The 14,666-nt window shown below is 41.1% G+C and overlaps 1 protein-coding gene across 2 annotated transcripts in view; it reads left to right on the top strand.

Moving 5' to 3' along the window:
• Positions 1-7,777: 7,777 nt before the first annotated feature.
• The window catches only part of LOC110495032 (myosin heavy chain, fast skeletal muscle), a 125,358-nt gene continuing 118,469 nt past the window's right edge, over positions 7,778-14,666 (top strand). Inside the window, exons 1-16 of one of the 2 annotated variants that reach the window (XM_090195003.1) lie at positions 7,778-7,918; positions 8,559-8,604; positions 8,738-8,965; positions 9,335-9,481; positions 9,751-9,907; positions 10,851-10,878; positions 11,143-11,257; positions 11,376-11,468; positions 11,633-11,693; positions 12,046-12,144; positions 12,442-12,545; positions 12,968-13,106; positions 13,379-13,497; positions 13,647-13,796; positions 13,891-14,061; positions 14,278-14,581. In XM_090195003.1, the coding sequence (XP_090051129.1) occupies positions 8,750-8,965; positions 9,335-9,481; positions 9,751-9,907; positions 10,851-10,878; positions 11,143-11,257; positions 11,376-11,468; positions 11,633-11,693; positions 12,046-12,144; positions 12,442-12,545; positions 12,968-13,106; positions 13,379-13,497; positions 13,647-13,796; positions 13,891-14,061; positions 14,278-14,581 (1,903 nt within the window). In that variant the 5' untranslated portion in view covers positions 7,778-7,918; positions 8,559-8,604; positions 8,738-8,749. The remainder of the gene's footprint in view (positions 7,919-8,558; positions 8,605-8,737; positions 8,966-9,334; positions 9,482-9,750; positions 9,908-10,850; positions 10,879-11,142; positions 11,258-11,375; positions 11,469-11,632; positions 11,694-12,045; positions 12,145-12,441; positions 12,546-12,967; positions 13,107-13,378; positions 13,498-13,646; positions 13,797-13,890; positions 14,062-14,277; positions 14,582-14,666) is intronic. The other variant, XM_090195001.1, reaches the window with a different exon arrangement.

The raw sequence follows: 14,666 nt of genomic DNA, 5'->3' as shown, positions 1-14,666 counted from the left end.
TAGTTTTAACCCTTTACACTTGCAGAAATTGGCTTATATGGACTGGCCCAAATGTAAATGCTTCTAAAATAAATACAAATGTGGGAAGAACATGCATAACTGCGGTAGCAATTGAAGGGGAACAGTTTGGATATTGTGGGGAAACAATAGAACGGATTTTTTCATTTACATTTTTGTCACAGATTATTCGCACATTAATCACATGTGGAAATACTATGTAAAAAATGTATGTTTATCGAGCATCTGAAAAAATGACGTGAGAGTTTACTTCTGTGTTTAACTGATATTATGCGTCAACTTTCTAATTTGGATTACCAATAGATTTTTTGGGATATATATACACACTTCCATAATGATTAGCCTTCTACTGAGATAAGATGGTGGACTGAACGTAGTTATGTAGAGCACCTCAAGATAAAAACGTCATGTTCAATATCGGTAAGTTAGACTAAATATTAGCACTACACAATTTGGTGGGTGACAACCTTCAATCTGGATAACAACAAAAAACAAATCTTACGACTAGAGAAATTTATCGACAAATGTTACGAAAACAAGCAACACCCAAACATGACGGAGAATAAGACAGGGGAACCAATTTCAAAACGAAAACGTGACTCTTCCACAGACACAGGTGATTTAATATTTTCACCACCGGGAATGGTAAAGGTCGAAACCTATCTGTTCAAATCAATAAATGTCAACCTGGGTATACTTGAATTAGTCAGTAAGGATATAAAACAGTTGGAAGGCCTCGAGATGAGTGATGAAAAAGCTGTGACATTGGAGAAAGATACACACAAGCTAAAAGGGACAGTCAATAAGATTGAAACCGAAGTGAATGAACTTAAAAAGGAGAACACAGTTCTGAGAGAAGCCTTTATTTCTGTGTTTAACTGATATTATGCGCCAAATTTTCCAATTTGGATTACCAATAGATTTTTGGGCATATATACACTTCCATAATGATTAGTCCTCCCGTGGTGAAATTACGGTATTACACATTACAAACACAGTAATACACAAACACAGTAATAAACACGGTAATATGCATTATGAACACAGTAATGCACATTATTCTGCCCTTGAATTGCGTTCCCATGCTAAACTAGACAGACAGCTAACTACGTCTTCAATAAAACTCCCAAGGCGTGAATTTTCTTTAATTAATATATTGAAAACGTTTATGTTGTGAAACTGCAAAATACAGAAAATAATATACTTTAGTATTCAATTCACATCGACATACTGCAGCTGAACATTTACATATCAACTTAAAGTTGCATAAATATAAAGCACGTGCCAATGTCCCATGCATCTGGCATGATGCCAAACCATTTAGCTAATTGTTACTCATATGGGAATTAGCTAACTCCTATAATTACTCTAATAATGTGCAACCACCTCTGTACAATAACAAAGCATGTTACACTAGAAACAGTAACAAAACTTCAGTATGGTATGTTTTACAATTCGTTTACATGACGCACGAGCAAAGTAATACAGCTGATGGCATACATGAAAGGCAATTTGTGTGAGTAAATGCAACCAACTAACATTAATAAGTAAGCAATTCTATCAATAACAAGATTATCATCACTAGCAATATGCTTGAATCGAATTTACAAACAAATATTGTCCCGAGGCAGAAGCGTGACAAGAAATAACGGCACTGAAAGACCTGCACCGTAGCGTTGTTTTTAGTTGCTTCTCTGCGTGCAGAACGACTACTCTACTTCCTGTTTCCGTACAGTCGTTCTAAGTACCAGAAAGCTCCACTAGGGGGCGATAAACATCCTGGAACACAATGAAAATCTTAACCACTGTAATAAAATCATCTGTTACCTTCTAACAGTATGGCAGCACTCTCCCCGCCTGGTATAATGAAATTGTGCCACTATGAAATAAAACATGTATCAAGAAACAAATAATGTTATTTTTATCTTTTTATCTTTTGTCTCTAGGATGCTTCAGAAAGAAGAACAACAATCTCTGAGATTGGTCTCAGAAACCTGAGCAGCTCCTTGCTTGACAATTTTTAGTTCTACTTTCCTAACCTTTTTGTCAGTACTGGGAAAGGTTTTGACCACAAGCCCGTCTGGCCAGTCATTTCTGTGCACCTGACTGTCTTTCGATAAGACAACATCTCCCACTTTTACATTTGGCTTTTCTGCTCTCCGTTTTCTGCATCTCTGCAGCGCTGTCAGGTACTCCCGTCTCCACCTTTTCCAAAAGGCGTCAGCGAGACACTGGACCTGCTTCCACTGTTTTCCATGAGGGCCATTCATGCTGAAGTATCCAGAAGGGGCTGAGGTAGCGCTGGTCTTTTGTATCAGTAACATTGAGGGTGTGAGAATGGCAGGCATGTCAGGGTCGGTTGACACTGACACTAGGGGTCTCGCATTGATTATTGCCATAACTTCAAACATAAGAGTGCTCAAGACCTCACGAGTGGAGCCCGTCTGAAACAGCATAGCATCTAGGATACGTCTGGAAACCTCAATGAGTCTCTCCCAAGAACCACCCATATGAGATGAGTGTGGGGGATTAAATATCCAAGTACATCCCTTGTCTGAGAAGTATTTAGTCAGTTCTGAGTCATTTGTGTCGATACCCAGTTCCCTGCAGGCACCTATAACGTTTGTACCTCGATCAGACCGTAGCACTTTTGCTGGACCACAGATAGAGAAAAAAACGCCTCAGCGCATTGATGAAGCTGGATGTGGACATGGATTCGATGAGCTCAATATGGACTGCTCTAGTAGAGCACCGGCCATTCCTTGGAGTCTGCACTACCACCTCTAGTGTGACGAGTGATGACATTCCATGATGACATTCCACGATGACATTCCATGGTCCAAACACATCAAGTCCAACGCTGGTGAATGACGGTTCAGATGTGAGTCTGTCTCCAGGCAAGTCAGCCATCTTTTGGTCAACTAACCTCCATCTAACTTTGCGGCAGGTGACACACTTGTGAATGACAGCAGACGTTTGCTCCCAATAATCCAGAAGCCTGCTGCTCGAATAGCTCCATCTTTTTTTTTTTTTTTTCCATTTTTTTTGGGGAACTCTTTTCCTTTTTCAAGGCATTTGAATTCCTCTCTGAAGGCTTCATGTTACACACAGTGAATGATTGCTGTTTTGGCTTGTGACAACTCACTTGTACTGCATGGTTTATTACAGTCATGCCAGACTCTGCAGCTGGTGTTGTCCGCACCTTCATGGAAGGATCTGGCAACATGAATGAGTCTTGCTGTGACTCGATTTAGAACTTTCCAGCTTGTGAACCTCTCAAAGCGATGAGAGACGATTTGAGCTCCAGGAACCTTAGTGGCGAAGGCAGTGACGTAAACCAATTAAGCACATTTGGGCCGACTTGATACAACATTTTGAACAGAAATGCAACAGAAATGCAACACTCTCAGTCTAAAACTGTGCACATACACTACTGCCAACTAGTGGCCAAAATCTAAATTGCGACTGGGCTTGAATAATACATTATGGCCTTTCTCTTGGATTTCAAAGATGATGCTACAAAAAAATGAAATAATAATAATGAATACATTTTTTTCTTTGTATTATCTTTCACCAGATCTAATGAGTTATATTTTCCTACATTAATTTAACATTTCCACAAACTTCAAAGTGTTTCCATTCAAATGGTTTCCCGAATATTCATATCCTTGCTTCAGGTCCTAAGCTACAGGCAGTTAGATTTGGGTATGTCATTTTAGCTGAAAATTGGAAAAAAGGCCATACGTTTGGCTACATACGGACTGTTAGTGGAATTCCCACGAGAGAGTAACGGTTAATGTGATTGGATGTTAATTATTTGTTAATTATGTTAATTAATTGACTAGGGTACCTGTATTTGACATTGTTTTGCTTTTTTGCTGAACACTAGATGGTTCAATTTTATTTTTGGCAATGAAACGAGGCTACTCAGGCGAGAAAATAAACTCTACCAAATGTATAGCCCTGTCGGAAAATATAAATGGACTGTTTGAAAATGTGAAGATTTAAAATAATAATAATAATAATAAAGATTAAAAAAAATAAAAAATGTGAATCATGTTTTTATTTGGCGTACCCCCAACGACATTGTGCGTACCCCTTGTAGGAATACCTGATCCAGTGGAATGGACTGTCACTTGTCCTGACTCTTCAAAAGGCTTGGGTAGGAAGAGTCCCCTGCTCCCCCAGAGACGTGCTGTGTTGCAACAGCTGCAGCTGAAAGGAGGTTGTGGGATTCCCAGTTGTATTTATGTTCTCTGTTATGGACCTGACTGTGTCTTCCTACAATCTATATCATATATGGTCATATCCTCTGGTGTACGGCTCAAATGGAAGCAGATCTGCTGATGAAGCAATAAAGCAATGCCAAATGACCTGAGATATATTGCTGTGGAAGCTGGATGTATTTCTGACACACCTGTTTTCTGAAAATGTCTATATTGGGCTTGTACAGTATCTGTGGCGCTTGTACATTATCTGTGGCTTAGGTAACTCTGCTATGGACTGTATGGGATCAAATTGGTGTTTCAACAACAGTTCAGCAGATGTGGTTTGATACCATCTCTTTGATGGAGGGTCATAGAGCTGCATGTATTTCTGACAGCCAGTTGTGGATCATGGCCATAGTTGGAGGTCACTGACAGCGAGTACTAATTTGGACTACAAAGAGTTTATCCGTGTAAATGTATTAGATTAAAATTACATTTAGTCCTCCATTGACTTCACACTGCGTGCTGAAAGGTGAAGACCTCATACATATACTGTAGGCCACAGAGAGATCTGATACAGGCCAGCACATTATTTTGAGCTTTTTAGTCGACCAGAAGGTCCTCACATTGCTGACACCATAATAGATCTACAGCGAAATATGTGACCTGGAAAATAAAACCTTAATTAGTCATTCTTGGTTGTCATGTGAATCCATGTCACAGCATGACCCCGCCTCTCATATTACTGCCTGTGACATTTGAATGGATTGAATCATGTAAAGAAAATGCTGACGTGAGTCAAAGCGCTGGGGTGTCTCAGGCCAAGGCTCTGGGGTGTCTCAGGCCAAGGCTCTGGGGTGTCTCAGGCCAAGGCTCTGGGGTGTCTCAGGCCAAGGCTCTGGGGTGTCTCAGGCCAAGGCTCTGGGGTGTCTCAGGCCAAAGCACTGGGGTGTCTCAGGCCAAAGCTCTGGGGTGTCTCAGGCCAAGGCTCTGGGGTGTCTCAGGCCAAGGCTCTGGGGTGTCTCAGGCCAAGGCTCTGGGGTGTCTCAGGCCAAAGCACTGGGGTGTCTCAGGCCAAAGCTCTGGGGTGTCTCAGGCCAAGGCTCTGGGGTGTCTCAGGCCAAGGCTCTGGGGTGTCTCAGGCCAAGGCTCTGGGGTGTCTCAGGCCAAGGCTCTGGGGTGTCTCAGCCAAAGCGCTGGGGTGTCTCAGGCCAAAGCGCTGGGGTGTCTCAGACAAACTCCTGTCTGTGGTTAAAAAACTACTTTGTGAGCACAGACTGAGTTGTTTAAAGCACCTTTAAAATGTATTGGATCAAGAGATGTTATCCTCCCAAGGCCCTGCTAAAATACATCAAATATGTACAATTAATTTTATAATGATAGTTTGCTCAACTGCTTAATAATGTCTGGCAGTTAATAACAGTATATCAGGGGCCTTCAACACCTGTTCTGGACAGCACATCCACATGGTGTGCAGGCTTTTATTCTACCCCAGCAATAACACAGAGGGTTCAGCTGAATCAAATGATCATAACCTTAAATATTGCCCTTAATTACTTGAAATCAGATTCAGTATTTTAGGATGGGTTTAGACAGGCCGCCCTTTTTTTCAATCATTGGTATTTTCACCAATCAGATCAGCTCTTAAAAGGGGTGGTGAAAATACCAGTGAGGGAGTTCTATTACTGTCCAGTGCCCCGGGTCAAAGGGGTTAGTGTCTATTGCATTCATTTTGGAACCAGGCTGGAGCCGGGTGTGAGCCAGGTTCCCCATTTTGAAGTCGTCTCAAAACAAAACTGAATTAAATAAGAATGTGGAGTGATGAGTACGATTCCATGTTTTCACGTACAAAAGTGAATACTTTTGATAAAAGTCTTTATCTGCCTTCCCAATGAAAACTAGTTTGAAAATTCAAACATATTTTATGTTTCTGAACATAAATCATGTTGCATGAATCACGTTGCCTTGTTGACAACATGACTGTTCGGCACATATGTTAGACATGGGGCAGAGATCATTTTTTGGCTATATTAAGCTAATTTCCTTAGATTCTACCCATTTGGTGGAGAGAATTGTTTACCTTTATTTAACTCTGCAAGTCAGTTAAGAACAAATTCTTATTTACAATGACAGCCAACTGAGGAACAGTGGGTTAACTGCCTTGTTCAGGGGCAGAACATCTAAGTTTTACCTTGTCAGCTCAGGGATTCGATCCAGCAACCTTTCGATCACTGGCCCAACAGTCTAACCACTAGGCTACCTGCCGACCTTACATTGCCAAAAGTAGAAATAGTATATAAAGTACAGATACCCCCAAAAACTACTTAAGTAGTACTTTAAAGTATTTTTACTTAAGTACTTTACACACTGCTAATTTGATATACATATTTTTTTTTTTCGTAAAGCCATTGGGCATCTTCTCCATCCTTGAAGAGGAGTGCATGTTCCCCAAGTCTTCAGACACTACCTTCAAGGACAAGCTGTACTCCCAGCATCTTGGCAAAACAAATGCGTTTGAGAAGCCCAAGCCTGCCAAAGGCAAGGCAGAGGCCCACTTCTCCCTGGTGCACTCCCTGGTGCACATATTAGACACAAGTAATTGAAAGGACTAATTGAATGTGAAGGTTTGAAAGCAGAAGAGATGTGATCAACACTGAAGAATGTGTGAAATAACTGACTTCAAAAAATAACTTGTTTTAATTACTTCAAAATAATTTCTCTCAACAATTTGCTAGAGCTGTCTTTTCTAAAAGTTATAAAAACTGTAATATTAATGATTGACTGAAATGTAATGTAAATGTAAAGGAATCTGTTACTTTATTGTAACTATTCCCTATTCATTTTTACCAGCTCAGCTGCTAAGCAGTTAACTTCAGAGTGTAATAACAGTTTGAGGCAGCTATATCGCTGTCAGCAATATGAGTGGATAAGATGATTGAAATACTGGTATGGTGTTATGTAAGTCATAAGAAGTTTTTACCAACTGAAATGTGAGACAAATAGAACAAGCCTCCAGTATCTTCAATATGTCAAACTGTAGATAAAAACAACACATTAGATTTATAAGTTTTATAAACTGAAATTGAAATGTTTCCATTCTATCTGTTAAATATTAATGTGGTTCCACCAGGGTGATAAATCAAAGTGAGCAAAGCACGAGGTAACGACCATCTATGTCACAAGCATGAGGTGAGGAGACAGTTCCGATGTGTTTACAAGCTAAACAATATAAATAACAGGTGAACATAAAGTTGTTGATGAGGATTAATGCCACTAAAATGGAACTAAATCAGGTCAGATTAGATTTAATGAAAACTATTTTAGTTGTAGTGGGGCAACATGGACTCAGTCCATTACAGTATATGAGGTTCAGTAGAAGTAACATTGGAATCTCTTTGATAAATCAAACTTTTGATATTGTTATAACAATTAGTAATGAAATCTTGCTTAAGTAAATTCAGTGAAATTCAACTCAGAGACAAATATGACATTAAAAAGTCATGTAATGGGAGTGTGGTGCTCCTGGGAAGTGGGAGGTGCTAGCGAGACACAGACACACAGAGGTCTCTCATCCAATTCATGTCCTTTCCCAGAGTGGTCCATAATTAACTTTTGCTTGGTTGGCACTTCCAACCAGATATAAGGAGGCTGAGGCCCCAGCATCCATAAGTCAGATACCTTCTTCCTCTGTGGTAAGACCTCTCCACCTCCTTAGATTTGTATATTTGTCTCCTCGTTGTACTCAGCAACTGAGGCAGTAGCTAACTGTACAGTTTGAATTGACTTCTGCATGTCTCTTGTAAAATTTGACAAAATGCAATTAAATGTAACATTTTTTTCTTACTTTAAATGTTTTACTTTAAATCTCTAATTTTCATTTTGTTGGTAAATTTAAGTGTCTAGAATGTAACTGGGTTTTCAGCGGTATTCATTTTAATCAAATCAAAAAATAGTGGTAAAGTGTGTTGTCACTAGGAAAATGAAAGTTACCAGTGGCACCTCAGCTCCTGAGTGACGCAGCGGTCTTTTATTTCACCTTCATTTAACCAGGTAGACTTGTTGAGAACACGTTCTCATTTGCAACTGCGACCTGGTCTAAGTCACCGCAACTCAGTGCTAGAGGTGTCACTGCAGGCCTTGGTTCGATTCAGGGCTGTATCACAACCGGCTGTAATTAGGAGTCCCATAGGGCAGCGCACAGTTGGCACAGCGTTGCCCGGGTTAGGGGAGGGATTGGCGGGGTTAGGCTGTCATTGCAAAATAAGTATTTGTTCTTAACTGCCTTGCCTAGTTAAATAAAGGTATAAAAGTTCAACACCTTATGTTTCACAGGGTCCTCTAAGAAGTACACATTCATCTGTAGGAGGGAAAAAAGAAGGTGAGACACGGTTTGACTCTTCACATAAAAAGTGATGAGAATATTCTGTTAGAGATACCGCTCACCTAACTCTGTTGACTGGAGAGGAAGCACCACAGAGTCAATCATGTTTCTTGTTTCATCTCTTTCCTAGTTATCCGTCACCATGAGTACGGACGCGGAGATGAAAATCTACGGCAAGGCTGCCATATACCTTCGTAAATCTGAGAAGGAGCGGATGGAGGCACAAGCCGCACCCTTTGATTCAAAGAACGCCTGCTATGTGACAGACAAGGCGGAGCTGTACCTTAAGGGTCTGGTCACTGCCAGGGCAGACGGGAAGTGTACTGTGACAGTCACGAAACCTGACGGCACTAAGGAGGTAATCCTGATCTGAAAAGTATTCAAGTTTGTGCAATTACTCAATTTCTTGAAAACTCATCGAAATGATCAAAAACATTTCAATATAAAATATTTAACAAAATAAATATTATGAAGCATTTCTTGTTTTTTGTAGCCAGAATATAACCTTCAAACACATCATCTTTAACGCAGCTACTTAACATTGGCATAGATTGTTTGTTATTGACTAGTGAAGAATCACCATGTATGTGTCAGTGGGTGATAACTAAGTAGTTGGATTAATGTGGATATGCATTTTTTTAAAGATTCAACATGTATTTAATGAGCAAAAAGCATTCAGTCATGTCCAGTTTGATCTGTGTGTAATCTAGATTTCTGACTGTTTCAGGAAGGAAAAGTGTTCAAAGATGCAGACATCTATGAGATGAACCCCCCTAAGTACGACAAGATTGAGGACATGGCTATGATGACCTACCTGAATGAAGCCTCTGTGTTGTATAACCTCAAAGAGCGTTATGCAGCATGGATGATCTATGTAAGAAACCTGCACATACAAACACATACACACATTAACATAATAAATACACACACATACATGAAGATAATAAACACACACACATGAACATAATAAATACACACATACAGTCCTACACATACATGAATGGTAGAAACCAAAACATATCAATACAGTAGACCCACATCAGTTTACCAAAGTACACCCACATCCTCACATAAATCCAGGTAAAAGTACATCTGACTTTGTTAATCTCCTAAATCTCCTAAATTAATTATGCTTTCATCTAGACCTACTCGGGGCTCTTCTGCGCCACGGTGAACCCCTACAAGTGGCTCCCTGTGTACGACGAAGAGGTTGTCAACGCCTACAGAGGGAAGAAGAGGATGGAGGCTCCACCCCATATCTTCTCCGTCTCTGACAACGCCTTTCAGTTCATGCTGATTGGTACAAGCTCCCATGGATGGATGGATAAATGGATAGACGGATGGAAGGATGGTTGGATGGATGGATGGATGGAAGGATGATTGGATGGATGAATGGATGATTGGATGGATGGTTGGATGGATGGATGTATGGATGGATAGACGGATGAAAGGATGGTCGGTTGGATGAATGGATGATTGGATGGATGGACAAATGGATGGATGGTTGGTTGGTTGGTTGGTTGGTTGGTTGGTTGGTTGGATAATTGGATGGATGAATGGATGGTTGGATGGATGGAGGAATGGGTGGTTGGATGGACAGAGGGATGGATGGATGGTTGGTTGGTTGGTTGGATAGTTGGATGAATGTCCATTAAGTGCTCATGGATGGATGGATGGTTGGTTGGTTGGTTGGTTGGATAGTTGGATGGATGAGTGGATGTTTGGATGGACAGAGGGATGGATGGATGGTTGGTTGGATAGTTGGATGAATGTCCATTAAGTGCTCATGGATGGATGGATGGTTGGTTGGTTGGTTGGTTGGATAGTTGGATGGATGAGTGGATGTTTGGATGGACAGAGGGATGGATGGATGGTTGGTTGGATAGTTGGATGAATGTCCATTAAGTGCTCATGGATGGATGGATGGTTGGTTGGTTGGTTGGTTGGATAGTTGGATGGATGAGTGGATGTTTGGATGGACAGAGGGATGGATGGATGGTTGGTTGGATAGTTGGATGAATGTCCATTAAGTGCTCATGGATGGATGCATCAATGGAAATTGAAATATACTTCAGAGAGGTATCTCCTATTTTCTAGTCTAGGTTAGAACAGTTTGCTGGGAATATCTGATTTCACTACCCTTGAATGGAAAATGTTCCAAATTGAAATTCATGATGATGCTTTGAATTAAATGTCCCCATAATCTTTCTTGAGTATGATAAGCAATATGGTTTTGTTTTCAGATAAGGAGAACCAGTCCGTCCTGATTACGTAAGTTGTTTACTAAAATGTCACTTGAGAAAGTGTTTCTATTGTAATAAGTTGGGTCACTTGGTGTGATGAAATACATGACATTATGGAGAGATTAGAGCATCAGGTTATGTGTAATAACGAGTCGATGAGAAGGATTATTTGTTAAAGACTTATGTCAGAACACAGGTTAACAGTGTATTTTTCTATACTATTTCTTAGTGAAAGCCAATCTGACACTCAAACATGTAACTAAAATCCCTCTTTCTCTGTCATATAAACCAGCGGAGAATCCGGTGCAGGAAAGACTGTCAACACCAAGCGTGTCATCCAGTACTTTGCCACCATTGCAGTGTCTGGTGGAGAGAAGAAGAAGGAAGTAGACCCCAGCAAAATGCAGGTAGGTTGTTCTTATGTTTGACTTCTTATTTCGGTTTGAATCATGTTTCAAGAAAAGTGATCAATCGAGAAAAACGTGCTTTACCAGTTTCTGAGCAACTTGTATTTGTCTCAATCAGGGGTCTCTTGAGGATCAAATCATTGCAGCTAACCCTCTGCTGGAGGCTTACGGTAACGCCAAGACAGTGAGGAACGACAACTCGTCTCGCTTTGTAAGTAGTATGAAGGGCATACTGTGGAAGTTACCTTATATTGGACAGATATATTTCAGTAGTTTCCTATTGTCATTTCAATAGATGACCAACAAACTGTAATGATTAAAGTAAATTGTTGATTTATTTGTTGACCTATTTTTAACCCCCATGCTCTACTACAGGGTAAATTCATCAGGATTCACTTCCAAGGTGGTAAACTGGCTAAAGCTGACATTGAGACCTGTGAGTTGGTTTTGATTGTTTCTCAATGCTTTCCTAAATTCACACAGATAATTTTTAGGAGATCACATAGACAAATATAATCTCTCTCTCTCTCTCTCTCTCTCTCTCTCTCTCTCTCTCTCTCTCTCTCTCTCTCTCTCTCTCTCTCTCTCTCTCTCTCTCTCTCTCTCTCTCTCTCTCTCTCTCTCTCTCTCTCTCTCTCTCTCTCTCTCTCTCTCTCTCTCTCTCTCTCTCTCTCTCTCTCTCTCTCTCTCTCTCTCTCTCTCTCTCTCTCTCTCTCTCTCTCTCTCTCTCTCTCTCTCTCTCTCTCTCTCTCTCTCTCTCTCTCTCTCTCTTTCTCTTTCTCTCTCAGACCTGCTGGAGAAGTCCAGAGTGTCCTTCCAGTTGCCTGATGAGAGAGGCTACCACATCTTCTTCCAGATGATGACAGGCCACAAACCTGAGATAGTTGGTACGACAAAGTAGAGGTTCAGGGGAAATTATTCCCACCCCCATCTGTGGAATTTATAAAAATATGTCATAGTCCACACTAATAATACTATTACAATGATTACATCCAAGGTAACAAGACATCTAGACATGAGTCAGGTCTCTGGGAAATATCTATCAAGTAATGCACTGTGATGCACTAGTAATAATACATGTATCATTGAGTCCATCTATTGAGTAAAGGAGGGAGAGATACTGTAAAGTAGGACAGCAGAATTCTATGAGATTTACCTGACAAGCATTTCTCCGTTGTCCACAGAAATGTCGCTCATCACCACCAACCCCTACGACTTCCCCATGTGTAGCCAGGGTCAGATCGCTGTGGCCAGCATCGACGACAAGGAAGAGCTGGATGCCACAGATGTGAGTCAAACAAAGGGTTAACCAAACTCTAGATAGGGAATGGGTAGGACCACCATACACACTGAATGCTCTGTGTAATTCCAACTTGGTGGCAGCTGGGAAGTTTCATGTATTTTTAGTTTGATTCTAAATGCCTTGTGTTAGTTAGACATGTGCCTCAAGGAACTCTTCATGCCTTCACTCTTCGCCTTGAGGCACATACATGTAAGACATTCACAAGAGAGCGCCACTAAGTGTCCTGTGGAACTGTGAAAACTCATTTTGTGCTGCCATCTACTAATGTGTTTGCCAAGCGTAATCATGTGGAACAGAGAAGCCAGTCAAATCTATCCATCCCATTTGTTCTGCAGTGAGCAGCACAGAACTGTAGTGTAACTGACCGAAGTTAGTTCATCACCGTTGTACTTCATCTTTAATGCCAGGATGCCATTACAATCCTGGGATTCACTAATGAAGAGAAGATTGGCATCTACAAGCTGACAGGAGCTGTAGTGCACCATGGAAACTTGAAATTCAAGCAGAAGCAGCGTGAGGAGCAGGCCGAGCCAGACGGCACAGAGGGTGAGTCCCACTCATAGATATACAATATGTAAAGCATTTGTCCCATTCCCAGTCCCCAACATAGAAATAGAACACCTAAGACAGACAGTGCCACATGAAAGTCAGGCAGGAGATAATTTTTGGAGAACAGGTACAACCTCCTCAAATGACTTGAAGTTAGATGAATCAAAACCTAACCCACAAAGAAGTTATCCAAACTAATTTGCCAGTTTAACATCAGAAAAAAAGCGTTATTGTGTGCCTGAATCTGTTGTTGTTGGTTCTCTCTCCAGTGGCTGATAAAATTGGCTACCTGTTGGGCCTGAACTCAGCTGAGATGTTGAAGGCTCTGTGCTACCCCAGAGTGAAGGTCGGCAACGAGTATGTGACCAAGGGACAGACTGTGCCTCAGGTATGGTGGCCAAACACATCTACCATTTTCTGAGCACAGGAATTATTTTGGGGACGAGTGCATTGTTTTTGTTTTTCCCAAGCTTGTATCACCTTATCACTGGACATGGTCAATATCTCATGTATTCATTTGAGGTATTATCATTGCAGGTTAATAACTCAGTCAGTGCTCTGGCCAAGTCCATCTATGAGAGGATGTTCTTGTGGATGGTCATCCGTATCAATGAGATGTTGGACACCAAGAATCCAAGGCAGTTCTATATCGGTGTGCTTGACATTGCCGGGTTTGAGATCTTTGACGTGAGTATGAGACCAGAACAAGACAATTTGTTCTGATTGAGATGGATTACAAACTTGTATGATGAAATTACCCCTTTTAAAACTCCATCAACAGTATAACAGCATGGAGCAGCTGTGCATCAACTTCACCAATGAGAAACTGCAACAGTTTTTCAACCACACCATGTTCGTCCTGGAGCAAGAGGAGTACAAGAAGGAGGGAATTGTCTGGGCCTTCATTGACTTCGGCATGGACTTGGCTGCCTGCATTGAGCTTATTGAGAAGGTAAGATGTCTGTGAGGATTATAATGGACCATAAAAGCAAAGCTCATATGGAGCGCTGTTTGAGATATTATCAGTATCTGACTGTTGAGATCTCAATATGTTTCCTATTATGTGCCTCTAAATGAATATAATCCTATAACAGCATGTTTACTAAAGGAATTAATGTGATCCAAAGTGTAAATATCACTAATTTGATATACATCTCCTTTCGTAAAGCCATTGGGCATCTTCTCCATCCTTGAAGAGGAGTGCATGTTCCCCAAGTCTTCAGACACTACCTTCAAGGACAAGCTGTACTCCCAGCATCTTGGCAAAGCACAGGCATTTGAGAAGCCCAAGCCTGCCAAAGGCAAGGCAGAGGCCCACTTCTCCCTGGTGCACTACGCCGGCACTGTGGACTACAACATCACTGGGTGGCTGGAGAAGAACAAGGACCCCCTGAACGACTCAGTATGTCAACTGTACGGGAAGTCAGGAGTCAAACTTCTGGCTGCCCTGTATCCTGCTGCCCCACCTGAGGGTAAGACTGGCATCACGTCAAAATATTTAATTAAGCACCAGTTACAATTTTCTTTAAAGTCCTTGAATATATCACCATTTCTCAG

Source organism: Oncorhynchus mykiss, chromosome 13 (genome assembly GCF_057628025.1).
Source record: "Oncorhynchus mykiss isolate SJ-2025 chromosome 13, ASM5762802v1, whole genome shotgun sequence".
In the NCBI taxonomy this organism is placed as follows: domain Eukaryota; kingdom Metazoa; phylum Chordata; class Actinopteri; order Salmoniformes; family Salmonidae; genus Oncorhynchus; species Oncorhynchus mykiss.
Note: the sequence above shows the minus strand (reverse complement) of the source record. Positions and strands in the feature narration are given on the sequence as shown.